General features: G+C 54.6%; 1 protein-coding gene across 2 annotated transcripts in view; it reads right to left on the bottom strand.

Moving 5' to 3' along the window:
* Unc5b (unc-5 netrin receptor B) overlaps positions 1-27,228 on the bottom strand; it is a 68,881-nt gene that overhangs the window by 3,686 nt on the left and 37,967 nt on the right. Inside the window, exons 2-16 of one of the 2 annotated variants that reach the window (XM_052744900.1) lie at positions 16,921-17,148; positions 13,841-13,984; positions 13,406-13,509; positions 12,236-12,416; positions 11,437-11,604; positions 10,575-10,739; positions 10,337-10,369; positions 8,272-8,466; positions 7,643-8,032; positions 7,007-7,094; positions 5,387-5,555; positions 5,061-5,294; positions 2,775-2,924; positions 1,949-2,113; positions 890-1,071 (exon numbers count right to left, since the gene is read on the bottom strand). In XM_052744900.1, coding sequence (XP_052600860.1) covers positions 890-1,071; positions 1,949-2,113; positions 2,775-2,924; positions 5,061-5,294; positions 5,387-5,555; positions 7,007-7,094; positions 7,643-8,032; positions 8,272-8,466; positions 10,337-10,369; positions 10,575-10,739; positions 11,437-11,604; positions 12,236-12,416; positions 13,406-13,509; positions 13,841-13,984; positions 16,921-17,148 — 2,596 coding nt within the window. The remainder of the gene's footprint in view (positions 1-889; positions 1,072-1,948; positions 2,114-2,774; positions 2,925-5,060; positions 5,295-5,386; positions 5,556-7,006; positions 7,095-7,642; positions 8,033-8,271; positions 8,467-10,336; positions 10,370-10,574; positions 10,740-11,436; positions 11,605-12,235; positions 12,417-13,405; positions 13,510-13,840; positions 13,985-16,920; positions 17,149-27,228) is intronic. The other variant, XM_052744901.1, reaches the window with a different exon arrangement.

Below are 27,228 nucleotides of genomic sequence, written 5' to 3'. Positions count from 1 at the left end.
CCTCTTATTCATCACCATCATCAAAAGATGCGGGGACCCTGAGAGGCCTTCCAAGCTGCCGTGCTAACACACTTCTCCGACATGCACTTTCATTCTGGGCCTGATCCCGCAGGACAAGCTCCACTGAGGGCAGGGGCGGAGTCTTACCCATCTTTCTCAGCCCCTCCCATTTCTAGTAACCAGTTGTTTTTAAAAATTAATTTTTAACGCGTACGTGTGCGTAGGTCAGAGGACAATCTCCGGTGTCATCCTGAGCTACACTGCCCACCTCATTGGAGGCAGGGTTTCTCACTGGCCAGGAGCTCACTATTCAGCTGGACTGGCTGGCTAGCAGATCCCAGGGACCTTCCTGTCTCTGTCTCCCCAGTGCTGGGATTATAAGTGTGTGTCAGCATGCCCGGCATTCTGACGTGGGTCCTGGGGATTGAACTCAGGTCTCATGCGTATGACGTAAGCGTTTCACTGAACCATCTTTTATCCCTGCTCAAGGCCAGTGGATAAGAATTTCCAGTAAGTGACCATTTAACACTTTCACCATGTATCCCTGGCATTCAGAGTACCCTAAAAGAGCCGGGGCACCGAGACACTGGTAGCGATCATGGCTACCTGGTGTCAGGGCTGGGTCTGCCCCTGGTATGGGCAAGGAAGCGTTTGCCTACACTATGGCAGATCAGAGCGTAGAGAATGGTGGCGATCACTCAAAGCCCACCTGGCTCACAGGCCTATTCTCTGAGAGGGACACTGGGCAGAGGGACAGTGACCTCAGTGCGTACAAACCCAGCTGTGGATCTGTCACTGATGGCGGCACAAGGGGATCGGAGCTGGAGAGCTGGCCTTGGCCTGCTGGGATACGAGGACAACAGAGGTGACTGTGGCTTGGGATACTCACCGGTCCATCGATAGTTTCTGAGCCAATAACCGCCAGTCATTGCCCCGAGAGCTGGGGGCGTCCAGGCTGTTGCAGATCTTCTGGCGGATGGACAGTGGTATCTTGAAGGCATAGGGTCCCAGCTGGGTGGTGACAGTATTGCCAGGGGCAGAGCAGAGTGCATCCAGGGAGCCAGCAGGCGTCTGGAAGGGTCGGGAGGAGAGTGATACAGCCGGTGGTGGACAGGAGCTCATCCCATCTCCCTGCCTGGGTAGCGGCTGAAGGGCTGAGGCTGTAGCTTAACTATGCCCTGGGCTCTACGCTCACCTCTGTCTCCTCTAGGTCATCTCTAGCAAGGGTGGCTCGATGCCCGTATCAGGTGTGATCTTACTTGGGATCAGCCCTGGGCACACGCTGACTCAGCCTTGGGAGGAGGAAGCCCCAGGAGTCAGAGCCATGGCCTAGGCCATTTAGACCAGCTCTGGTATAGATAGAAAACAGAGTCTAGAGAGGACAGGTGAGTGCTTTCTACTACACTGGTCATCTCAGGGGGCTTTGTCTAAAGCTCAGTTTGGAGTTAGCAGGTAGGAGCCACAGGCCAGTCCTTAATGATATTCCCTTCCCTAAGACCTTTTTTTTTTTTTTTAGATAGGGTCTCACGTAGCCCAGGCTATCCTTAAACTCACAATGTAGCTGAAGATGGCCTTGGATCCTCCTGCCTCCACATCCCAAGGGTTGGGAGTACAGGTGTACACCACCATGCCTGGTTTATTTGATGGTGGAGCCCAAGACACCATGCATGCTACGCAAGCACTCTGACAAGTGAGCTACAGCCCCCAGCCTTGAGAGTCTCATCTCCCACACCGGGACCACTACAACCCCTCTCCCTGTGGTGTGACACTTGATCTGGTAATATATGCCATGTGAACAGCACTCAGTAAGTGATGGTTGCTCGCTCAAGGTGACCAGGTCCCTGCTGTGACTTGAGGGGTAGAGGAGGAGACTTCACGGGAGATGCTGGGGAGTAAGGTGCACTTGTGTGCCAGAGCCCCAGTCCCCTGGGCTGTCACCAACCCTCACCTCGGCCAGCGTGGTGTGCAGCTGGAAGATCTGGCCTTCCCCTTCCACCTGCCGCACGCAGACCTTACAGGAGAACTCGGTGGAGGCCAGGCTGTGTCTCTCCAGGGTGAAAGTGCAGTGCAGGGCCTTCTGGCTGCCGTTCCAGATGTGGTAGAAGGGAATCTCCTGCAGGAGAGGTAGGTAGGTGGTCAGGGTTGCAGGAGAGAGGAGGCATTTGCCAGAAGTGGATGGGGACCAGCCTCAGGGAGAGCTGGGCCTCTGGGGACAGTTCAGGTCTCTCTACGGAATGTTTTTAGAGTAGGAAAAGCTGGCTAGCTAAATGGTGACGACCCCCTTGGATCTGGGAGGGAGTTGAGAAATGGGAGGGGAAGACAGAAGTAAGTGTGTGTGTGTGTGTGTGTGTGTGCGTGCGCGTGTGCGCACGTATACACGAGCTGGAGCATGGAGCACCTAGGGCCTCCATGGTGGCATATACTGCAGAATGGAACAGAGGACCATGAGTGCAGAGATAAGCAGAGTTAGTCTGCAAGGCTTGTATTTGTTTAGACGGGTGTGGCCCCAGACCAGCACTGTGCAGTATAAAGGGCCTAAAGGGGATGTGGAGGTGATGGGCATGGGTATTGGGGGGGTGGGGGGTGCAAGAGGGGCTGCAGACGTGGCTGTCACTGGCACAGAATTTCGGGTTGGGCCTGAAGATGGCTGGAAACATGGAGGACAATAGACTGGGGAGACAGGACAGGGATGAGAGACCCGGGAAACAATGCTTGCGTCACTACAAAGGATGGAGCAGTGGTTCCTCCCCGCCCCTCCCCGCCCCAGTGCTCACCTGGTACTTGGCCAGTAGCTTGCTTCTCCAGTGGGCATGGGGGATGTCGTGGAGGGAGAGGCGCAGGTTGTGGTAACTGTCCTTAAAGAGCAAGGGCTTGGGCTCCTCCACCAAGTAGCCGCCCAGAGTCCGCTCCAGCTCCAGCACTTCCTGTTGACGGGGCAGTGGGAGGGACTGGTTACCCTTGGCCCAGGGGTCTTTTATACTGCAAGTTGCTAGTCTGGGGCCAGACCCATCTGATCCAATGAAGAAGGTGCTTCAGACAAATGGATGGGCAGATACATGAGTGGATGAATGGAAAATGGGTGGGTAGATGGATGATGGATGGATAGGTAGGGAGGGTGGAAGGGAGGGAGGGAGATAGATAGATAGATGGACAGACAGACAGACAGACAGACTTACTTATAGGTTATGGGGGATAAACAGATAATTGGTAAACTGAATAGATGATATAGGTGGACAGATAGAAGGATAGACAGATGCATATAGAGAACACATGTGTGCGTAACAGGAGCTTGGAAGGAGAATTAGATAAATGTATAGATAAGTTGGACATACAGGTAGGATACTCACAGTAAAGGAATGGTTGAACACAAAGATGATGAATGGATGGATGGACAGATGATTGAATGGCTCACTGGATAGCTGTGTGGGCTAGGTGGGTAAACAGATAAGCAGATGGATATATAAAGGAGTAGGTATATGAATAGAATATTTGGAAGGAAAGATACCTGAGTGAAGAAATAGTTAGTAGCTGGATGGCCACGTAGGCTGTTGACATGTACAGTAAGAGTAAAAAGGCAGTGGGAAGGAAGGGTGAATAGATGGGGCTTGAACAAGTAAAGAACGCAATCAGGCCAGAATGTGGCAGCTTCCCTGTCGATCCTCACACCACCCTCTGGCCAGGACAAACACTAGCCAGCACCAATGCCACCAGATCTTTTCGTCTGTGTTGCATCAGTCCCCAGCATGGAGCTTGAGAAAGCCACATGAGCCTCAGAGACATGACTAGGAGAGACCCCAAGTCAGAGCCGGGAGGAGGCATCGGTCCGTCCGGTCTGTCCGGAAGAACTATGAGGCTTCTCAGAGGGCCGCTGGAAGGATGGAGAAGAGAGCCAACTCTATATCCTCCAGTATCATGCTAGAATGAGACTGAGGACCTAGGAAAGGGACAGTGACTTTGAGACATGTGCGACAGGAGGTACCTACACTGGGCTCCACATCTGCCAATATTATCCCCTTCCATCTCCGCCTAACATCTCCTCATCTGCCCTTGCTTCTCCCTCACTTCCGGACTCCGTTGGCTTTTCTTTGTGTCTGTTAGAAGTCTGGGCTACGCTCGCTCATCCCATCGGTCCCTGGTCTGTCCATCCTACTGACCAACCACAAGGTCCAGCCTCATCTCCTGGCTACTGCCTGCTGTCTGGGACTTAGCCCCAGCTTCCCATTGTCTCTTGTTTACCAACACACACACACACACACACACACACACACACACACACACACACACCATAGCTGCAGACCATTCTACAGAGCACCTGTGAACGGGTGTACCACAGCTGGGCCCCTTGCCCCTGGACAGCATCCCAGTTACTAAGCATGACCCAAGCTTACTAACAGTGGCTCGTTTCTCCAGCCCTCTCTCTCACACATACACACTCCCTACACCCGTCCACACCTGTCTTGGCAGAAAGTCTTCCTGCTGGTTGGAAATGTCCTTCCTCTTCTCTACCCAGAGTGACAACTTGCTATCCAGGGCTTAGGTCTGAGGTCCACTTTCTCAAACTTCTCAAAAGAGATTTCCCTGCTTGTCTCCCACCTCCAGCCCAGAGTCAGGAGCTGTGGCCTCCACCCCTGTTTAAAAGCCCAGTGCTGGGGCTGGAGAGCTAGCTCAGAGATTAAGAGCACTGGTTGCTCTTCCAGAGGTCCTGAGTTCAATTCCCAGCAACCACATGGTGGCTCACAACCATCTATGAGATTTGGTGTCCTCTTCTGGCCTGCAGACATACATGCAGGCAGAACACTGTATACATAATAAATAAATAAATCTTTAAAAAAAAATTCAAAAAAAAGTTAAAAAAAAAATAAAAATAAATAAAATTACATATTTAAAAAAAAAAAAAAGAGTCCAGTGCTGTTCTGATGATGTCTGATGACGGAAGAGTGACTACTGACTGATGGAGGCTGGCGTCAGAAAGATGCCTGGCCGGGACCATGCACCCTGGGAGGGGAGCAACTGACGATGGGCTGTGCCGATGCCCCTGCAGTGCCCCCATATGCTCCTACCTTCAATGCCACAGGCGTGTCCTCCAGACAGTAGACCCTGAGGCTATACTCCAGGGAGGTGCAGAGGGCTGGGGCAAAGATGGCCAGCTGGAGCCGCTTGACTGCCGAGCGCGAGTAGGACTCGCCCGTGAACACGTAGGTGCCCAGCTGGTCCAACAGGATGTGGCAGGACTTAGCCTCCAGCTGGCAGTAACAGGGGGTGTTCAGGGTCTCCTCATCCAAGGTTACCACCTCCTACAGGGGGAGAAGAGAATGTTGTCCTCTGGGCTGGGATCGGTCAGGAGAGGAGCCGATCTGAGAGTCAGCCGCTCCACCCAGCGCCTCACCTCCCAGTGGCCCTGATGGGTCTGGGTCTTGAGCTGGAAGATCCAGTCTCCGGCGATGACTTCAGCACAGTGGGGCACAGTGAGGATGACAGGGCGGCACAGGAGGAGGCCCGTGGGACCACAGGTCACCGAGGGGCTCAATACTGTCTGGGTCCCTTCCGAAAGCGGGCTAGGGGGAGGGCAGAGGGAGACAGTGAGCGAAGGCCGGAAGGACCCATGCAGCAGGGGCACACTTCACTCCTGCAGGGCCCCCACCTCTACCCAGGGCCTGTGCCAAGGCAAGTCTCTGCTGCTGGGGGTGGGGGTGGGGGAACTGGGGTTGCAGACATCACAGCAATGGGAAGTAGGGATATGGTCTACACCAGGAATTACATTCTAGGTTTTGCTGTTACATCAAAACAGTCTCATCCAAAGCTTTGCACAGCCTCAAAGGTCTGGGGTTTTACATAACATTCTGGTCTTCCTTTACTTTCTTTAAAACAAAACAGATCAACCAAAACACAAAACCAAACAACAAAACAAAACAAAACACAGTCTGGAGAGATAGCTCAGTGATTAAGAGCACTGACTGCTCTTCCAGAGGTCCTGAGTTCAATTCCCAGCAACAACCACCCGTAATGAGATCTGGTGCCCTCTTCTGGCTTGCAAGGACACATGCAGACAGAAAACTACATAATAAATCTTTAAAAAAAAAAAGGTGGGGGTATGGGTGGGGAGAGAGAATGAAAGATTCAGAAACTAGAATGAGCTGGGCATGGCACATATCTTTAATCCCAGCACTCAGGAGGCAGAAATAGATGGATCTCTAAGTTTGAGGCCAGCCTGGGAGTATATAGGGAGATGCTGTCTCGGGGGAAAAAAAACCATTTGAGACCATAAACAAAACCATAGTGGTGCACACCTTTCATCTCAGCACTTGGGGAGGCCGAGGCTGATCTCTGAGTTCAAGTCCAGCCTGTCTACATAGTGACCACCATTCAGATACAATGACCTCTCATGAACAACGCACACGGCATGTGTACATGTGAATCTCTTGTTCACGTTCTAGGCCCATGTTCGAACTCAGACATTCCATTTTTCTTACTAGCTGTGAGTTAATCTTCTCTGTGGACTTGACTGGATTTGGGGTCATGGAAGAGATGCAACTCCTGACATGCCTGTCTGTGAGGGTGCCCCAGAGAGGGTTAAGTAGGAGGAGAGACCTACTCTGAAGGTGGGCAGCATATTCTGTGGGCTAGGGACCCGGACTGAATGAAAAGGAAAGGGGAACCCTGGGGCACCAGTGCTTGGCCCTCTCCAGTTCCGACCACGGATGCACCCCGCTCCCGTGACCACAGTCAGAGGGGTTGTCACTACGGTGAGCCCAAATCAATGCCCCCTCCTTAAGTTCTTATCAGGCATTTGCCACAGCCATGGGACAGTAAGCAATGCATTCATTGATAAGTTCCCTCTACATAGGAAGGATTTACTGCTGCCAGGTTTTACCCATTTAGAACACGCTTTCTCCGGGGGACCCCGGGCACTGGGGACCAAGCTCCAAGGGGCATATGGAAGTATCTGTGCCCAGTGTGGGCAGAGGAGAAGGGGCGCCGCCTGGCCAGGGTTGGAGCGTCTACTCACAGGATGCTTTCGGCTTTGTTGATAAGTAGATACATCTCATAGAACTTGCCCGGGGGGATGGCTCCATTTGGCACCAACAGGCTGACCCCTAGGGAGGAAGGGAAGGTCGTCAGGAAGGAAGTCGGAGGAAGTAGAGGCGATGAGAAGAATGGGGTGGGACCTGGCTCCAGCTTAGGAAAGTTTCAGGAAGACTCTAGATTGGGGAAGGGCGGGGGGCGGCAGATATAGGGAGTAGCCAGGCCGCTCGGCCATAGCTGGTATGCCCAGGAATACAGGAGTCTCTAACATTGCTGGGGTGGGTGGGGGGAGTGTCAGAAGGCCTTGTGCTTGTTCCATGCTGGCTCAGGTCAGCACTCTGAAAACCGGCCAGCTGATACCTGCGCAAGTTGAGATGGGTACCCCTGCCCCGCTGTCTCTCAAAATTGGGATCTCTCTGTGGGACTTTTAACGATAAGAGCCATTCTCCCAATCCGACAGGGGCGGGGAGGCCCCCTCCAAGTGGTTGACCCAAGACTTCCCTGACCTCGAGAGGCCCAGGCAGGCCTGATCTCAGGTCTTCGACCAGACTTCTCTAAGTATAATCTGCCCCAAGCTTCACTTTTCCCATCTGAGCAACGAACAGGACCATGGACCTACCTGTGCCAGGGATGCTCAGCCTTCCACCCAGGCAGCCAAAGGTGCCGCTGAGGCTGCTGCTGGGGTCTCGAGGCAGGCCCAGGAGCTGCTGGGAACCAAGGCTGGCACTGCGCAGATGGAGCAAGTGGGTGTCCCGGGGGAAATCGCCTGGGTATGTGCCGGGCGGGAGGACACCCAGCAGGTCGGCTCCATCAGCCAGGCCAGACCCAGAGCCGGTGGTGCTGGAGTTATAGACCTTGATCTTGAGGCTGGGCAGGGGATCCAGCAGGGGCGAATTAGTCATGGGGATCTTGTCGGCGGAGTCCTGCAGGGCGTACACGGGCCCACGGTAGATGCCAGCGCTGGCTGTCAGGTCTGGAGGGGCGGCCGGGTGCAGGAGCTGTGGGTTGTCTGCAGGGGTGAATGTGATAGTCAGACTCACCTTCCCTGCCCATCACCACACTGGCCCTGCCTACTCTGTTCCCTCCGGGCCTTCTGCCCTCTCCACAGGTCTGGCCACAGAAGGCTCAACTGCCACCTGCCACGGGGAGCTTCAGACAAATGGAGAAACCCACCATCTCTGGTGACAGCTTCACTGCTCTGCGGTCCCCCCACCATGCCTGCTACCCCAGGCTCCTCCAGGTCCTTACTAGGCCTTGCCGTCTTGAAGTTGACAGGGTGGAAACCGCCAGTGAGGGCAGCTGAGGAGTCAGTGATGTCCGTGTCAAAGTCCCGGCAGTTTCTTCGGTACACGACCACGCCCACGGCCATGAGGATGGCCACAACCACGAAGACGGCCACCACGAGGCCTGCATACAGCGCCACATCTCCTGAGGGTTCCAGAACTGTAGAAGCAGTAGGGTTAAGTAAGGGGCGGGCCCCTGAGGGTCCCAAGGAAAATCTAGATTCCAGGCTTCACCTGCCAAGGCAGATCGGTGGCCTCAGGGAAGTCTCACACCCCCAGGAGTCCATCCCTGTCCCCCCCTCCCCCTCCCCGTACACTGTCATAAAATCCCTGCCCTATTGCCCATCCTCTTAGGATCGTGTTGAGGGTAACAGAACCAATAGTTCCGATTCACAAGCTGAGGAGCCCGGGGTGTGAGGCTCGGAAACACGCGGGCACACAATTCCACCTAAATGACCAAGCTTCGCTCCGGGCCTACGACCTCCCTATGACCGAAGGCCCTGGCTCCCCGAAACCTCTTTAAGCGGTCTCCTCGGCCATGCCAAGGATGGGAGGTGGAGAGGGCGGGAGGAGTGGCGTGAGAGAGGCAAAGCAATGGATGGAGAGGTGATGAGCAGATGGGTGAAAAGAGGTGAACTGGGGGAGGCCACCCACGGCTACACCTCCTTCCTCCAGCAGGGGGCTGTGGTTGCACATAACTACTTATTGCCAGGCAGGAATGTGGAAAGGTCAGAGGCAGGGTCCACAGACCATTCTAGGAGGATGGGAATATCCCATCCACACCGTCCCTTGTGTACTCAAGTAGACATAGGCGGCGACTGAGAACTGAAATGTGACCAGTGCAACTGAGGAGCTGTGTGTTTTAATGAATTTCCTTCTAATTAAGTGAAATATGAATTTTAAAAGCCACCTGGGGTGAGCGACTTTCACGTCAGCCAGCTCAGGCACAGCCAAGATGGGGGCCACCGGGCAGGTGCTCTTTGACCTTGCTTCTTTTAGGAGCTCCAAGAGGCACTCATGTTTCATTAAAAGCAGGGAACTCCGGGAGAGGTAGCCTGAGTTCCAACGCCCGGCCTTCTGCACCTGTGGGTGAGCCCAGGCCTCCTAGCATGGAAGGCTATGGCTTCCTGCTCTGGGAACCTGCTCATTTCCATACTGCCTTTCTACTCAGCAGTCCTCACTAAGGGTTCCCCAGAGCATCCTGGCAACCAGGGAGCTGCTAGAGACTCTTCCTCAGGGCTGACCTCCTCCCTCTCCGGAGGCTCCTGCCCCAGCAGGAGCAGGCTCTTCCCTAAGCTTGGCTCAGATACTCTCACGTCCTCACTCACACTGGGGGCCACTTGCTTGGTGATTTATACTTCCTAATCAGCCACCGGCCTGGCCTCTCGGGGTGCTGGGCTGAAGACTTCCCTGCAGGTTTTATGATTCCAGAATGATCTGAAATTGCTCTTTAATTACCACAGGCCAGTCTGAGGGAGTGGCTGTGTTGCTCTGATATTGCAGTCGCAGCGGCAAGGGCCCGAGGGGCAGGAGAGAAGTCACCCGGGAGCTGAATCGGAGCAGTACCACTCTCGCCAGAGTTAACTTGGGAGGTGTGGCCCAGCTGCTAGGGGTACAGTGTGGGACAGACAGGACACTGTCTCCCGGCATGTCCCCGAGAGGAGGGACAATGATTAAGACCATCTGCTCTGGCCACAGAAATATCTGGGTTCAAGTCTTGGCTCTGCTACCTTCCTGGTTTGTTCCTTGGACAGATTTCTTCTTCTCTCTGAGAGTCAGTGTCCTATTCTATACCAGGAGGGTCAGGGGAGTCCTGGGGCCTTTCTGTCAGCCAAGAGTCTGCCTGCCTCTCTGTGATGGGAGTGTGGCACGATGCATGAGGTGGAGGGATCCTATTGGGTTGTACTGGGGGTGGAGGGGTGGGAAACGGCATCAACTCTCCCTGCCTTGCACCCCACACCCATGGAAAGCCAGCCGAGGAGAGCCAGGGATCCCCAGAAGAAAGAGGACAGTCATGAAATGGGACTTACGGTGGCTTTTAGGGTCGTTTAGAGTTCTCTTATCTGTCAAGGGAAATAAAGGGGGAGACAATGACATGGATGACAAAGGATGGTAGACGGGGTGATGGGGGTCACGGTACGGATGAGATGAAGGATGCGGGGGGGGGGGCGGACAGACGCCCCACGGGCTGCTCTGCTCAGGGTGGGCACAGTGGCTCGAGGCTGGGCAGGGGCAGAGGGGCCTGTCACCTGACTCCAGAGCACTCACTCTGCACGCACAGCCCATCGGTGCAGTTCTTGGAGTCAAGCAGCGTTCCGCTGCAGTCCCGGCCTCCGTTCTGGGGTGGGGGCGCCATGCACTCCCGGCTGCGCCAGTGCGCGCACTCTGTGCTGCAGGTTGACCACTTGCTCCACTCCGTCCACGCTCCATCCACTGCGGGAACACGGCCCGTGCCGTTATGCATTGGAACAGCAACAGCAAGGCACACACATGCGCCCACGTACGCATGCATGCATGCACCATTATGTGCAGGCCAGTCAGTAAATCAATACCATATCCACACACAGCCACAGCAACACAGAAACAGTAACAGCAATGCACACATGCACCCACGTACGCATGCATGCATGCAACATTATGTGCAGGCCAGTCAGTAAATCAATACCATATCCGCACACAGCCACAGGCTAGGGGCAGCTAGATGCACTCAGCGGACTATAACAAAGACACTTAAGGTCACTGGCTCAGAACTTGGGTGAGAAAACAGCGCACGGTCACATATGCGTAAACAAAGGACAAGCACAGCTGGATGGACAAGGACAGGGGCAGATGAACAGAGGAAAGACAGACAGGGAGGAGGCTGTTAATAGGACCAACATCTGCGGCCAACAGGCATCCCAACAGATACATGCAGCAAGCTCTCTGGGACCCCCCCAGCAGCTCTCGAAGACAGGAGCCCCATCGAGCTTCAGCTCACGGCCCGATTCCAGCTCTCCAGCAGTCTGGGGCAGAATCAGATGCTACAGACTACAGAGCATGCTGAGGACCTGGGGTCTGGACTCGTTGCTGCTCAGGGGGCTCTATAGACATCCCAAAGGCAGAGGAGCCTGGACGGGCTTGTGGCTCCTACCTGGGCACACGGTGGTGCAGGCTGTCTTCTGGAAGGCCTGTCCCTCACAGAAGGCACCTCCATTGAGTGGAGCTGGGTTGGTGCAGGTCCGTGTACGCTTCTGCCAGCCTCGGCCGCATCGATTAGAGCAGGGTGACCACTCTGCCCAGCTGGACCAGCCGCCATTCACTGGAGGGATGGGTCATCACACAGTTAGCACAGATCTGGGTTTCTCCAGGTCTTTCAAACCCATCACCCAACTTGACCCAGCCACTCTTCACCTGTGGGGCTGGGCACCTGAAAAGGTTTAGGAGGTCACTGTCTAGTGGCCTATTGCACAGTAACATAGGAAGGCTAGAAGGTTAACACTTAACCAAGGCCACCCAATGTGTGATGGGGTACCTGGGTCTTGGCCTCAGACTGAATTCCAGGAGAGGAATTCACTGCCACTATGGTTCTACCCTCCATCCGTGGGCCCAAAGAAAGAGCAGAGAACAGCCTGGGTAACATCCTTACCCCTACTGGGACAAAATGACTTGAGTGTGGGGATCTGGCTGTGACCCTGCCTTGGGCCTAAGAAGAAGTGGGTGTTTTTTTTTTTTTTAGAGACGGCCAAGGGGCCCTGAGAAGCAGGGGAGTGGACCCAGAGTGCCTTTATCTCTCTACATTGCTTCTCCATACAGTTCAGGGGGCCCACTGGCCTCCTGGAGGTCAGGATGGGTGGGATGTACTGCGGGCCTCCCCCGAGCGCCCGAGAGCTCCCACCATATAGGGCACCTAGGATAACCCTGGCACATCCCGGCAAGCACCCCATCCACACCGTAGACAATGACTGTGGCAGTGGTGCTCCGGCGCTTGGCCACAATATTCTTGGCCACACAGGTGTAGTTGGCCGTGTCTGACAGACGAGCCTGGCGGATGATGAGGTTGTGGTCAATGGTGAGCAGGAAGTTGGTGTCCTCAGTGGGGTCAATGACATCTTCATTCTTGAGCCATTCCACCTGTGGAGGGGAGCAGTGGGGACTCACGGTCTGCCTGCTGGCACTGGGGACGGGCCCCCTGCAGAGGGAAGGAGGGGTCCAAGCATAACTAGAATACCCCGCCCTGCCTATATCCACAGCCAGGTTCACACCTGGCAGCAACAGGGACCAGCACCACCGTGGGGCACATCATTTACCAGCGGAGTGATCTTGGGAGACCCAGGGCCTCAATTTTACCAACTGTAAAATGGACCCTGAACAGCACCCACCCCATGGGGCAGGGGTGAATGTGGCATGCTGGGCTCAGAGAAGTACCAAACATGCACAGGCTGCTTGCTAGTGTCTATCCTCCAACCCCCAAGCCTCTCAAAGCTGCAGCCCCCCGCAGCAGGACCCCTGGGTTCAGTCCTCAGCTCCGCTACTCACTACCGGTCACAATCCAGGTGGTCACACCATCCCTCCCATCTCTAACGGGGTGGCTCTGCCCACATCGCAGGGCTGCTGAGGAGACCAAAGGCCAACAGGTAGCAATCACCACCCAGGTGCCCACTGTGCCCACTGCCCAGGAGGGCACACGAAGAAGCCTAGGTGATCAATACAAAGTTTGGGGGCTTGACAGCTGAGTCCTGAGTAAGAGGCCCGTCCTCTGCTGCAAAGCCACACGTCCCCTCTGAACTTCTACACCAGTGTAGGGCATGCGTGGGAAAAGAGGAAGGTGATGTCTGGCTGATGGAGTGGACATCTAAGTGCACGCACTGAAACCTGGCGGTATCTACAAGTATGGTTTCCTGGGTCTGTGCCAAGTGGGGGTGTCAGAGACTAGAACTGGGGCTAGACTACCCAAGGAGCCCCGGGGTTCTCTTCCTGTGAGGTTGCATGCACCTATGGAGGGCTGGACAAGGTCCCGTGTGAGTGGAGTGCGGAAGGAGAGGCAGACAGACGGAGGTCTAGAGGCTGTGGCATTCCAGCTGCTGAGAAGTGCCCTGCCTGGCTGGCCACATCCCCCTCACCTCAGCCACAGGTATTCCCTCCGGTGGGCGGCATTGCAGAAGGACCTCATGATCCAACGGCACCTCCTTTGCCAGAGGCTCCTGGTCAAAGTTCTTGCGCAGGTCTGAGAGGAGAAGAGTTCCAAGTATATCAAGTGAGGGATGGGAACATGAAGTGCCCATTGTGGCCACTAGGGGGCAGAATATACCTAAGGATCTATATTACAGGCTCCCTTCACCTGGGGAAACAGGGCCCCGCTCCCTGACTCTGGGACCTGGCCTAGAGGCTCAGCTTTCCTTCCACAGGTGGCAAGGGCTGCTGGAAACCCTGGGGTCTGAGGGGGCCTGGCTTCTGGGTCTAAGAGCCCATGTGGGCTGGCATGCACACGCTGTCCCTTAGCAGGTATTTCTCTGACAGCAGTGGGGAGGTGGAGTGGGGGAATCAGGGCAGCATACAGGCAATGCGGATGTAGGCTCGGCGACTCTTGGTGGTCCCTGAAGCGCTCCAGGCTACACACTGGCACCAGTAGTCCTCCAGCCCGAAGAGTTCCTCCACCTGCTGCCGTGACACCTCGATCTGCACCTCTCGCACCCGCAAGCCTGGGAGAGAGAAGATGGGGTCCTCGGTGTCAGGGGAAGACACCACCTCCCTTCTACCCCAGCCTGTGGCTCCCCTGCAGGATCCTGCCGGCTTCCATTTGGAGCTATCGATAGCCATTCCCCAGGTCTGTGTGGAAGCTAAAGCCAGCCTTCTGTAGCCTCAGACCCATTCACCACCCAGCTAGTCTGTGCTTGTCAAGAACACACACGTTCCACAGGTCCCTCAGCAGAAAGACCCAAGTCTTCCACAGGGCCTCAGAACACTGTCTCCTGCCTTGAACTCTTCTGTCCCTTCTACACCCAGGGCACTCTTTCAGTTACCAGCGGTTTGGGCTACCCGCTGGTCCAGGCAGGGGCCCCAAGGAGGCCTGTTCCTCTTGTCCTCGTCACAGCTGTCCTCCCATGCATGGGCTGTGGGACCACTGTCACTATGCACAGCTTGTGGGGGACAACAGAACCCCAGTTCTCAGGGCTAGCAGGTACCATGCGCTCCTGATAGCAGGAGAGAGACCCCTGCGCTGGCACTGTTACTAGGAACCATGGAGTTACTGCCACCACGGGTCATCATCTGAGGACCCCAGCAGGCAAACCGCCTCTTGCTTGGGTTAGAACTCGTGGTTGGCTCTGACTGGGACAAGAAGGGACTCACAGGCCAAAGAAGTAAGGACTAGTTGTAAGAAGCCAGGACAACCCACCCAAGAAGAATACAGAGGTGTTTGGCAGGGCCCAGAGGGCCCTGGTTCTCTGCCTGCCTGACATCGCGCATAGGCCATCTTATTGCCTCTCCATTGGGACCTCCGGCTAACAGAAGGAAGGACATGGGGCGCAGAGCGGCTGAGTGACTGCCCCACAGTCACACAGCCAGAGTGATAGCGTCTGGGTGGTAGGTTTTTGTTGAGAGAAGACTTCATTATGTATGTGGACCTGGGCTGGTCTCAAACTTTCCATCCTCCTGCCTCAGCTTCCCAAAGGTTGGGATTGACAGGCCTGCCTGTTTGGTTTTGCTTCTAACTCTTTTATTCATCGGATTTTAGACGAGAGTGGGATATCAAGTCTTTTCTTTTATTACAGTGCCGGTACCATGCTCACACCTGCCACTGAACCTCCAGAGCAGCGCTCAGTGGTGGTCAAGTCTGGGGCGGGCCTTTCCATCTGGGCGGGTCTGAAATCAAGGCTTCTCGAGGCAAAGCAGAAATTGAAGGAGACAGAAAGGGGTGGGGGATGGACAGAAGGAAAAAAGTAAGAAAGACACAAACACAGACTGAGAAGGCAGCATCCGGCGTGACCAAGGAAAAGAAACAGGAAAGGGAAGAGGAGGAGGAGGAGGAGGAGGAGGAGGAGGAGGAGGAGGAGGAGGAGGAGGAGGAGGAGGAGGAGGAGGAGGAGAAGGGAGAGCAACATCAGAGCCAGGCTGGATGCCAGTGCTGCTCAGCTTGGGTTGCCGGGCTCCCCTCTGTCTGGGGGCTCCCTTCTGTCTGGGGGCTCCCCTCTGTCAGGGGGCTCCTGTACGTGCTCTCTTCCTAGGTCTACGTTCTGGGAAAGCATTCGACCCAGGGCTCTCACACCAGAGACAGGGCCTGGTGACAGGCACCTTCACTGAGCCAGGGGCACTGGGGCCTGCCAGCCCTCGGGAGATGTTTAGAGCCGCTGAGCCACCACCTGACAGCCCCGTGGGCCCCACCTCAGCAGGAAGGGCCCTTGTGCCTCTTCCCATCCCCAGGGTTCAGTCACTGTCCTTCCTTCCTGAGGGTCTGGGCTGCGTTCCAGTAACACTTGTTTGTTCATTCATGTAATATTTACAAGATAGGGCACCCCTAATCTGCAAGCCAAAATGCTTCCCCAAACTTATTTAGTTAGTTTGTTTTGTTTTTGTTTTTTTTTTTTGAGACAGGGTTTCTCTGTGTAGCCCTGGCTGTCCTGGAACTCACTCTGTAGACCAGGCTAGCCTCAATCTCAGAGAGATTAATCTGCCTCTGACTCCCAAGTGCTGAAATTAAAGGCATGTGCAATTTTATTACTTAAAATATCTTTACATTTAGTGTGTGTGTGTGTGTGTGTGTGTGTGTGTGTGTGTGTGTGTGTGTGTGCGCGCGCGCGCCTGCAGGTGTGAGTGCCTGGGTGCCCAGCATGCATCTGGAATAAGAAGATGGTTTTCTGGAGTCAGCTCTCTCTCTTTCTACCACGTGGGTCCAGGGATTAAGTTCAGGTTGTAAGACAGGTGCCTTTACCCACCAGGCCATCGTGCCAGTCAACTTTTTTTTTTTTTTTGCCATGTAGGGGATTGAACCCAGGACCTTGTGAATACTGACAAGCACTCTGCCACTGAGCTACAGCCCTTCCGATTCTTCTCACTTTTTGAGACAGTGTCCTAATATAAACTTGAACCTGTCATCCTCCTGCCTCAACCTCCTGAGTAGCTAAGATCACAAAGCCTGCACCATGCGACCCCATTCCAAAATCAAAACCTTCCAAGCGCTGACAGAATGTTGCAGAAGTTTCAGGTTTGGGAACGTTTTGAATGTTGCTTTTTTTTTTTTTTTTTTAAATTGGGGGCGGAGACTATCTGATTCATAATCTGGGCAAATTCAAAGTCCAAAAAATTCTGAAATCTAGAACACTTCTGGTCCCATGGGCTATTCAGCATGTGTGAGTCTCTTCTGGAACACCAAGAACAACTTCTGTCTAGGAAGCACATCGTGAATGTAACTGGAAAATGGCACCATTTTCCCCGTAACGCAAAGTTATGGAAGGACAACGCCAGGGCTGAATCTTGTGCACAAGTGTAAGACTGGCCACCCGTGTGGGAGGATGGGGAGTCCTCGTTCCCTGCTGGAGGCTTGTAGCCAACAACTGGGGGACCAGAGGGGACACTGAGGCCCAGAGGAGCATCACGGCTGTATGGCGTCTCTGGGGAGCCCGGGCAGGGCGGGTCTCACCTGTGGCCTCATCCAGGCTCTCCTGTGTGACGTGGTCGTTCTGGCTGACCCATTCTCCGTTGCACTTGAAGTAGATCTGTGTGGCGGGGAAGGCTCGGCAGCGCAGTTCCACGGGTTTGTTCTTTACGATGTAGGCGTCCTGTGGCTCCTGCAGGAAGTGGGGCAGCTGCTCGGCCGGTGCTGACGGTAAGGAGTCTGGGAGCACCTGGCCACCTACGTCAAGAAGGCCTGTGGAGGGAGAGTACCATGAAGTGCAGGCTGGACACCCCTCACCCTGGGGACCTGCTCCATCACTCACAGGAGGTCTCCTGAGCCCACAGCTTCCCGGTCCCGCTTTGCATCTAAAAGGCCAGACTTTGGGGGTGTTAGTGGTCCTTCTTCCTTCTAACTGGAGAAGTCAAGGAGACCAGAGGCGAGGACACCCCCTCTGGACCTGCCCACGTCCACTGCCCTGGCTCTGCCTGGCCTCGGTCACCTCCCACGGCGAAGCCTCAACACACAGGCTGAGGCTAAAGCCCAGAGCTCTGCCCCAACCCACCGCCGCCCGCCCTCTGCAGCTACAGCGTGACACAGAAGCATCCAGGACCTGCAGGGTGTGTGTGTGGGGGGGGGGGCAGGGGTGCAGTGCCAAGCCCAGGGCTCTGAGCATCCTGCAGCCTCCTCCCAGGCTCACACCCTTAGCAAGAACCTTAAGAGGAGAACCTTCAGAGCAAACAGCTGGGCTAAGCGGGGTGGCCACCCCCTCCGCCGCGCGTGGTGGCGGCTGGGTGGAAACGCCTGTGTCCCTGGAAAGAACAGCACCTTGGGAGGTGAGACAAACAGGAAGGGAGGAAAGCAGGCCAGGCCTCTGATTGGTCACAATTCACTTAGGAAAATTGGCTCTGCATCACAAACGCAGAACAATCAGGCAGCTGAGGACAAGCCGTGGGGGGGCCTGTGCTCCCCGCCCCTCACTTCTCCTGGGAAAGTGGAATCCAGTGCAGGGTGGCCTGTGTGTGTCCACGGATCACATGCGGCCCCTCCCACCAGCCATGTGCTGTCCCTGCCGTGGGGTCCTGAGAGGCCTAAATAGGGCATCATGCACTTGTCCCTCAGGGTCAAAAGGCTGTGCACGGCAACAAGGAATCCCCCTGAAGGCAGAAGGGCAGGGGACATAGTTCTGCAAGACTACAACAAACAAAATGTGTCTGTCCTTTCTCTGTGGGCAACGGGAGGCTGGCCTAAGCCGGGGGTAAGTCTTGGGAGAGAAGAGATGGACAAAAGAGACTAGCTTTAGTGGGGTGGGATGGAAGAGAGAGAGTGTGCAAACATATACCCCCAACCTAGTGGTAAACAAGAAACCAGCCAATGGGGTGCGAATCCATCTCTTCCAGAATCCTCTATGTGACCCAGAGAGAGTGCATCCTGATGGGTGTCCTGCTCTTTTGTTGCTGAAGACTGGGAGGGGAGCACCAGCTTCCTATCGGGCGACTTTGAAGATCCCTTGATGGTCCTGAAAGTGGCCTGGCACTTGGTAAGGACACATTGCCCTGTTGAAGTCCTACCAAATGCCTACCATAAGCAGTGAGCCATGGAGTATCTGGGAACAGGTGAGGTATCAAATTCTTGCAACAACCCTCTGTGTTCTGTTGTCTTCATTTTATAGAAGAGAAAGAGGCTCAGAGAGGTTGATCAAGCTATTTAAGGTCACACAGCAGAGCTAAGGTTTGAACCCAAGAAATAAAACATCTGGACTGGGCCCCTCTTGGCACAGCAGGAGCCCAGGTGTGGTGGCCTCAGCCAGGTCCTGAGGCACCAGCCAAGGATGAGGGTACTTGGGAGTTCCTGGGGACTACTCTGCCTGACCCTGCTTAAAGGATATTACCTAGCCCCTTAGACATACCTCATGATCACCCTCAACACAGTCACCTTCACTTTCTAGTGTGGTAGTAGTAGATCAGTCCATTTTCATGTTATCACAAGGCCACAAAGAATTCCCTCCCAACAAGTGAGGAATTTATTACACAGTCAGAGTCAAGGAACTCAGCATGAATTTATTCCTAAAAGCTCAGTCGCCATTTGGAAAAATACCCAGTATAATTGCACATCCATGGTCATCGTGGCTCCACTCACAATAGCAACAAAATGGAATCAGCACAGACGCCCATCAATTTGGATGAGCAGATACTGAAAATGTGGTACACACACACACACACACACACACACACACACACACACACACACACACACTGTGGAGTTTTTATTCATCCACAAAGAAAAATGAAATTTGCAGGGAAATGGGTAGATATGGAAATGTATATTACATGTTCTTTCTCACATGTGGATCTGTGGCTCTTAGCTTTTAATACACACACAGACACACTCCATACACACATACACACAATCAATCTCTCTCTCTCTCTCTCTCATTTCAACAACTTACTAACTGGGATGGCATGTGGGCCCAGCACCAGTTCTCAAAGCAGAGTATCCTTACTCCCAAGTATCCGCAGCCCAGCTAAAGGAGGCCCAGGTAACATTAGTGCTGGAGCAGCTTCTGGGACTACTGTTTCCCTAGGATTAAAAGAAATATCCCACAGCACCCTGAGATGGCATGGCCCACGGAATGGGAACCACAGTCCTAAGTCAGGGGACCTGGCCTCCCCACTTTCCAGAGCCCTTTTAGCCCAGGCTGTGACCAGGTATCAAGTACAACAGGCTGGCCTCACTCTAGGTGGGTGAGGGTGACCTTGAACTCCAGGCCCTCCTGAGATCCACCTCCCAGGTGCCGGGATCACAGGTGTGCACCACCCAAGCCTCACTCTTAACTTCCTGTCCCTATGGAATGAGAGCTCTGTGGGGGTGATTTAAATGCCACTACCCCCAACTTTAACACACACACACACACACACACACACACACACACACACACACACACACACTCCTTCAGGGACCCGGGAAGACCCTTCTCCCCGGGGCTGCTTTGACAGACCAACAGCTGTTCACAGATGCCACTTGCTGGAGGTTCCAGCCATGACACTAACCTTGGAGGTCACAGAGCCTCCCCACCTCTGGAGGTCCCGGCCTCTCTTTTGTACCCTGTCTCTAAGGCCAGGTTTGAGTCCACACACCACTCTGCTCTCCTCCAAGTGCCAAGTTCCCCTTTCTCTTGGCCACGGACACACGGGCAGGTGTGGAGCCAGTGGGCCTCACAGGCACTGTTGGTTGGAGCTCCGAGGCTCCTCAGCAGTTTTACTGGCTGTTCTGGAGAGCAGGGGATGTACCACACCCTTCCAAGGGACCTCAGTGTTCATGTCAGGGTGTTGAAGAAGGGCGGTGGGGATGGCGAGATCGTTCGGTCCACAAGCTTCTCCCTGGGCCTTGGGCTACGCCAGCAGTGAAGACACCAGCTCCAAAGGTGCCAAGACCTGTGGCACTGGAGTAGGCAGGAGGCAGAGGACCAAAAAGAAACCAGCTTCCCAGAGGTCCCAGCCCAAGTACTTTCCTTTCCTTCCTTTAAAAGGGTCTCACTCTGTAGACCAGGCTGCCCTCAAATCTGTGATCCTCCTGTTCCAGTCTCCGGAGTGCTCGAATTATAGGCACATTGTCACTAACCCCAGTTGCTCAAGCGTTCGTTCTTGTCACCTTATGAAGGGAGAGTAGAGTAGCTTTGCTTCTTCCCCTGTGATGACCTTGATGCCAGGCTGGGGCTGGGCAGGAGTGGGCAGGTTGTCCAGAGTCCCTGACTTGGTTCAGTCTGAACCAGGAGACCTGGAGAAGGTGGATTGCCTCTCGGGTCTCAGTTCTGGTCTGTTCACTTGAGGGTGTGACCGTGAAGGTCACCCAAGGAACCAGATGAAAGTGTGCCTTGAGAACAATGGTGCTGTGGTATGGACAGGTAGAGGATCTGGAGGCCTTGACTCCTTCAGGCTCCGTGGTCTGCTGTCACCTGAACCCCTTAGAGGGAGGTGGTCTGGAGACCTGCACGTGACCAGCTCACAAAGAGGGGGAGGGGTTAACCAACAATATCAGACAGCAAATTAACCCAGCCAGATCAGAGTTTAGTTTCTGGCTCAGGGCTGATAGATGGTTCAGAAAGCTGCCCAGCTGTGGCAGGATGCAGGCATATGCCCAGTGTTCCACACTGGAGGACAAGCACCCATCATTCTTTTAGAGGCCAGACTTTGTTCCCAGGGTAGAGGTTCCAGGACAAAGCTGCGGCTTGGTGGAGAGGGTCTTGACACCTCCGTCACGGACCTTTGTCCCTGGGGCCGAGGGACCCTGGCACGGTTCTAGGCATCTATTCACAGCAGAACAGGGCCATGTGTCCAGGGCTGGCTGGCACAGGATAAGGAGGGAAGGAGTGGGTAAGGGAGGTACGTGCAGAGCTGCCCCACGCTGGGCACATTCATCATCAGTAATCACAGTGGTTCTTCAGCTTCTGGACACCGGCTAATTCTCCCAGGCCTGACTCCCACTGCATGGAAAATCTCTCCCATTCACTGCAAACTGCTGAGCTCGGTGGGGAGCAGGCTGAGCTGGAGGAGACCAGCCAGCTTATTATTATGTTTTAAAAACACAAACCCCACAGATTGGACCCCTTCCTGGACACAAAGCCCTGCCTCCATCTGGCCCTGGCTCCTATGGGGTTCGGGCCGTGGTCCCCCCTCAGAGGCTGTCACAGTGCCCGTTACTGAAGACAAATGGGGGCTGGCCAGCTTGAGGATACCAAGTTGCTCCTAACAAAGAAGGTCTCTCACCCAGCCCTGTTCCCACACCCTCCACAGACCCATCTGTGCCCATGATGTCATTTCCTGTGATGGCCACAGGAAGTGGCCTTTCCAAGAGAGCCAATGGGGCAGGAACCTGTACCCCGAGAGGAGTCCCGATGCTCCTGTGAGGTTCCCTCCAAGGCCCAGGCATTGGGCTAGAGTGGCGATGTTACTTACAGAGTGGGGATGGACACATAGTCCTTGGGTCATCGGGCCACCCAATTCACAGAGGCACTTGGGGAAGCTATGCTACATGCCGTCCCTCCAGACCCTTCCCCTGAACCCCGGACCCCCCAGACATGGACACCTCTACAGTTAACTTCAGTGCCAGCCTTGGGGGGGGGGGGTCAGAGCTCTGAGGACATGTCATCTGCTTCCTCCTCTCCTGGGTAAGGGGACCAAGGCCTCTCTCATCCACCTAGTCCAGAAAAACGACCTCTGATCCCACTCAAGGCTTTTAAAAACCTTTATGGTACCACATACACACCAGCCACGCAACAAGCCTGCGTCGGCACTCCATTTTACAGGGCCAGAAACTGAGGCTCAGAAAAAGCCAAAGGGTACATCCAAGATCACAGCTACTAAGAAACACAGCACTCTCTCCAGTCAAACACATTGATGATCCTGTGGACCAGTGGGAACAGCTTTGTCTGTCTCCTCAGAGGTAAGGACCAGGCTGCAGCCCCTTAAGTCCACCCTGTGGGCCCCCTTCCTCTTGGCCTAACTCTCCCATGCTCCAGACCTGTTTGTGGGCACCTTCAGATGGCCTGGCAAACAGCCCTCCAGGTCTTACTGCTTCCCAGCCTGCAGGCCCCCCCAGACCTTCCCCATTGAACTTGCTTTTTCTTTTTGACCCCTGGACCCACCCTGCCCCCAGCCTGGAGGGGTCTTGAGAGACCTCAGCTATCCTTCCAACAGCTTTCCTAATCCTGTTTTAGACACCCACTCACCCATCCAGAGCCCCTGGGATACCCCCTCCCTGACCTCTACCTCAGGGCCTCTGTGAAATGAAAGCCCTTCCCCAGATTCATGGCTCTTGGGGAGCCATTTCAGCTCCAATGCTATGGCCTCAGGGCCTTCCTAAGACAAGCCTCCCCACACTACCCATTCTCATCTTCGCCAAAGGATGCTCACCACACTACTGCGTCCTTGGAGTAGAGACCTAAAGCCACCTAGTTCACTATAAAGCAAACTTCTTGAGAGCCTGGGGCCCTGTCTGTTTGTGGAGCTGGGTCCACTGGGAAGGCAGGCTTTTGCCTGGCTATGCTGGCCAACCTCTTTGGGATTGGGGTATCAGTTGGGGTACAGGGAGTGCCTGGGCCACGGGAAACAGCCCCTTTAGAAACTAGCCCCTTTGGAAACCCTAGATCCTCATAGCTCATCTGATCATTGTCCTCTGAAACAGAGACCAGAGAGGGTATATTTGGGCCTTGGATCACACTGTACAGAGCAGTGGAGCCCCTGGGCACTAGACCCCCAGGGGCATAGAAGGGACTTTATTTTAAAAATCTTTCCTCACGGCTGGGGTAAAGTTCAGCAGTAGAACACTTGCCTAGCATGCACAAGGCCCTGTGGGCTCAATCCCTGACACTATACAAATAAGTTACATTAAAATATTTCTCTGGGCTGTGGTGGTGCACACCTTTAATCCCAGCACTTGGGAGGCAGAGGCAGGTGGATCTCCGTGAGTTCAAGGACAGCCTGGTCTACAAAGAGAATTCCAGGACAGCCTGAGATGCTACACAGAGAAACTCAGTCTCAAAAAAACCAAAAACTTTTCATTTGCTTCTAATGAAAACATGTTTCTGAGTCTGTTCTGATTATAAAAGCAATCACACCCTTGATATTAAGAATGGTTTGGGGAAAATAAATAATAAAAACCACCCATTCCTACTGTTACCCTTGATGGCTTTTTGTTTTGTTTTGTTTTTGATTTTTATTATTTGAGAATTTCATACTTGCAAGGGCATGGCCTCGTCCTCCTCCATGCAGTAGGCATCAACTACTTATGCCCCATAACCGCAGGAATTTCTCATCTCCAGGCTCCTACCATCCCATGCCCTTCTTGATCTGGAAGTCATTGGTGTTATCTGAATCACGACTGTCCCTAGAGAGTCCACTTCCCATAGGCCCTGGATCTTTCCCATCTGGGAGACGGGGTCGTTTTAATTTGCTTTGCCAATGTCAAGATGTTGGGCTTATCCAATTCAGAAGTCTAAAACTCTTTTCTCAGCCCAGTTGCCCTGTTGGCTGCTGATCTCTCTTGTCACCTCTAGAAGAAAAAGCAGCTGAGCCTCTGAGGGTATTAGGGTGCTGGCTAACAAACAGTTTTTGGTTTTTTGAGACAGGGGTCTCGTTATATAGCCCAGGCTGGCTTTGAACTTGCAAGGATCTTCCTGCCTCTTGAGTGTTGGGATTTCAGGCATGCAAGCATGCCTGGCTGGGGCTAACATATCCATAGACAGCCTCGGGTTTCCAGGGGCCCCCCACCCCCACTCCAGCCTCTGCCTGGCCTCCCTGTGATGACACGGAGCTGTAAAAGGCTGATGCAAGCTGGAAGAAGGGAATGAAACAGACTCCGTGGGGCAGATGGAGCCGTTGCCAGCCCTCATGGGACGTAGGGCCCAGCTCAGCCCGCCTGTTTGCGCCTGCTGATGTAACCACCAGGCCGCCTTGGCTCAGGGCTGGGGCCGGCTCACCTGGTTTTCCAAGCGGGCTGCAGGCAGAGGGTGAGAGGGCAGGAGGGTGGGTGTGTGTGTGTGTGTGTGTGTGTGTGTGTGTGTGTGTGTGTGTGTGTGTGTGTGTAAGCAAGAGTCTGGGGAACTGCATGAGCATGCACTCCAGGTCACAGGGATCACTGTCACTTCAGGGGAGCTGGCTCCATTTCTGATGCCCCCATGGTATGAACGTGGGATGTAACAGGCTCTTGGTTAGTTCTCACCCATGAAGTTCTTGGGTGGAATAAGGAAGGAAGAAAAACACTCAAAGAGTCCCTGGTCAGCTGCTAGCCCGCTGGGTGACTCGAGGTCAGCTGCCTTACCTCCTGGGGGCCTCAGTTTGTTTATCTGTAGAATGGGTGTGGTGGCACTAAACCCACTCTGAAGCAGTTGGGGGCCAGAGAGTGAAAGCAGAACATGACACCAAGGTGTGCAGATGGCTAGGACACTTGGGGCCAGCAGTAGTGAGTGGATGGAGGAGTGCTTGAGTCCCAGGGAGCCCGAGCCACAGGCTGGGCAGAGAGGAAGCCCAGGAGCTTCCACAGGAGGAGAGAGCATGGAAGAGGAGTGCCAACTCCCCGGGGTCTTGGAGGAGCTAACAGAAACATGCTGGGGCAGAGACCTGCTAGGAACCCCAGAGGCACTGGGAACAGTAAAGCTTCTGGCTGTATGGTGAGAGCCGGACCCTCAGGGAGGCTTTGCCTCTGATTACCGCCCTGGACATTGGCCTTCTAGAGCTCTCTCTGCCCCTTCCCTGCAAAAGGGGAATGAGGCCTCAGATCATCGTCTCCCTGCTTGGTCCCTATAAGCCCCCGGGGCACAGAAAGTCACTGGACAGTACCAGCAAAGTTGGTACTTGGGGGTGGGGACTCCATCTCTGAGTCCCCAGCCCTCTTAGGTAGGGGGAGGCAGCAGGAGGACTAGCCTGGCTAACAACACCACTGAAGCCGGGACAATTGGCTTCCCAGGCCACACACCCAGCGTCCACTGGTCAGCAGGTCCTCCCACCGGCCCTTGAGGGTAGGAAATGGGCACAGTGACCTGCCCGAGTCCACAGAGGAGGAGAGTCAGCACCCAGACCTGAGTCCCTCCGCTGCATGCTTTTTAAGTCTTTTGGTGTTGTGTCAGAGCAACTCAGGTCCATCACCGTCCGCTCCTGCAAGGGGTCGGCAGAAGACTTTTCACGTGGAACCGAAGGAATGGATGACACGGTCACTCGGTGGAGCTCTGTTCCCTGTTCTCTTGCACGAATGCCCTGTCCTCCCCGGGAATCCAAACTCTCACTTGATAAACAGATACTGCCCTGTGGGACACCCCGTGAGGATGCAGCAGGGACACACAGGCCACATCAGAAGGCTCTGAGAACTAGAAGCCCCGCATCTCGAGTACCGTCCTCATCAATGTCTAAGTCATGCGCCGCATCTCAATGGCTTCCATAACTTTGCAATGTGAACCGTCACCACTGTTTATGGAAAGTCACGGGGTCACTAAGAGTCAGAGCCAGGTGTCCAACCCAGGCAGCGGATGTGCCACCAGCAAAGAGCAGTGCCCCCTTAAGGCTGCTTCCCCTGAAAGGAACAGAGAGCCATATTTTAAAATGTCCTTAACTTCCTCCCAGTTCAAACACCTGCCCCTCATTAGCCCAGGGCATAGGCAGTGTTGCTGGGGGAAGGGAGGGTGTCTCAAATAGGGCAACTTGAGGCTGTCGGTGGCCTCGGGTAGCCCAGCACACTCCCTCTCAGACTGTCCACCCTCTGGTTCCTTTACTGAGCATTTGTGGCTCAAGAGCGGTTCATATCATCTAGGAGAGGGGACCGCCATCGGATTCCCAAGTCCCCTGGGATCCAAAGTTCAAAACAATAGAGGCGTCGGGCTGCCCTTGCTGCAGAGGTTTTGTGGGTGGCTAATTTTAGCTGAGAACTCCAGCATTTTCCCAGCCACGTCCCTGGTCACTGTCTCGTCCTGGCCCTGGACAAAAAAGCCTCCCTTTTCCTCCCCAATTGTTCTCAACTGGGAGCTGAGAACTGCCTGGGGCTCAGGACAATTCCCTTTGTGCCTGTTTCCGGGTGGCTCTTAATAACTCAGGGAACGGTCAGCCTTGGGCTCCCAGCCCTAGCTCTCAGCCTCTACCACCACTTCAGCGTCCCCTTGCTATTCCCAAGAGGTGGCCTTGGTAGGCACAAAACCTGCAACTTCCTTCCAGGCTCCAGGGTCAGGGCAGAGTGAGGAACCGATGATGTGATGAGAGCCACAGTTCAGAGAGGGTTGTGAGTGGCCTGAGGTCACACAGCACTGTGGCAGAGCTGGTCCTGGACTGTGCATCTATTTATCTATTCCTAGGCCAACACCATAGGAGCGACATGCTGAAATTCTATCCCTTCTACCAGGGGTGCCTGAGTCTGACATTGGCACCATCTGGGGGGTGAAAGGCTGTCTTCCGGCTTTGCTGTCCTTTACCTGGCTACTCCTGGATCCTTCCTCAGGCCTCACCTGCAAAGTGCCCTGCTCTGACTGCAATACCCCACCCCACCCCGACCCCAGTCAGGGTCCCGCTCTGCTTCTGGCTTGTCTTCTTCATTGCCCACATCACCTCCTCCAAGCCCAGGTGGATTGGCACTGGCATGCTTCCTTGTTAGTATCCGGGCCCTTCCAGACCCCAGGGTCCCAGAGGACAGATGCTCTGCCACAGTACATTCAACGTATACTGCATTTGACCATGTGTGTGGGCACCGAGCAATTTAAAGATCCTGGGACAGGAGCCTGGAGACCCCCACCCCCATCCCGCTGTGCCAACTGAAGCTACAGGGTCCCAGGAGACTGGCTGGGGCAACTGAGAGGCT

The sequence above is a fragment of the Peromyscus californicus genome, unplaced genomic scaffold, assembly GCF_007827085.1.
Source record: "Peromyscus californicus insignis strain IS unplaced genomic scaffold, ASM782708v3 Scaffold_19__1_contigs__length_69161282, whole genome shotgun sequence".
In the NCBI taxonomy this organism is placed as follows: domain Eukaryota; kingdom Metazoa; phylum Chordata; class Mammalia; order Rodentia; family Cricetidae; genus Peromyscus; species Peromyscus californicus.
This window is presented reverse-complemented; position numbering and strand designations above follow the sequence as displayed.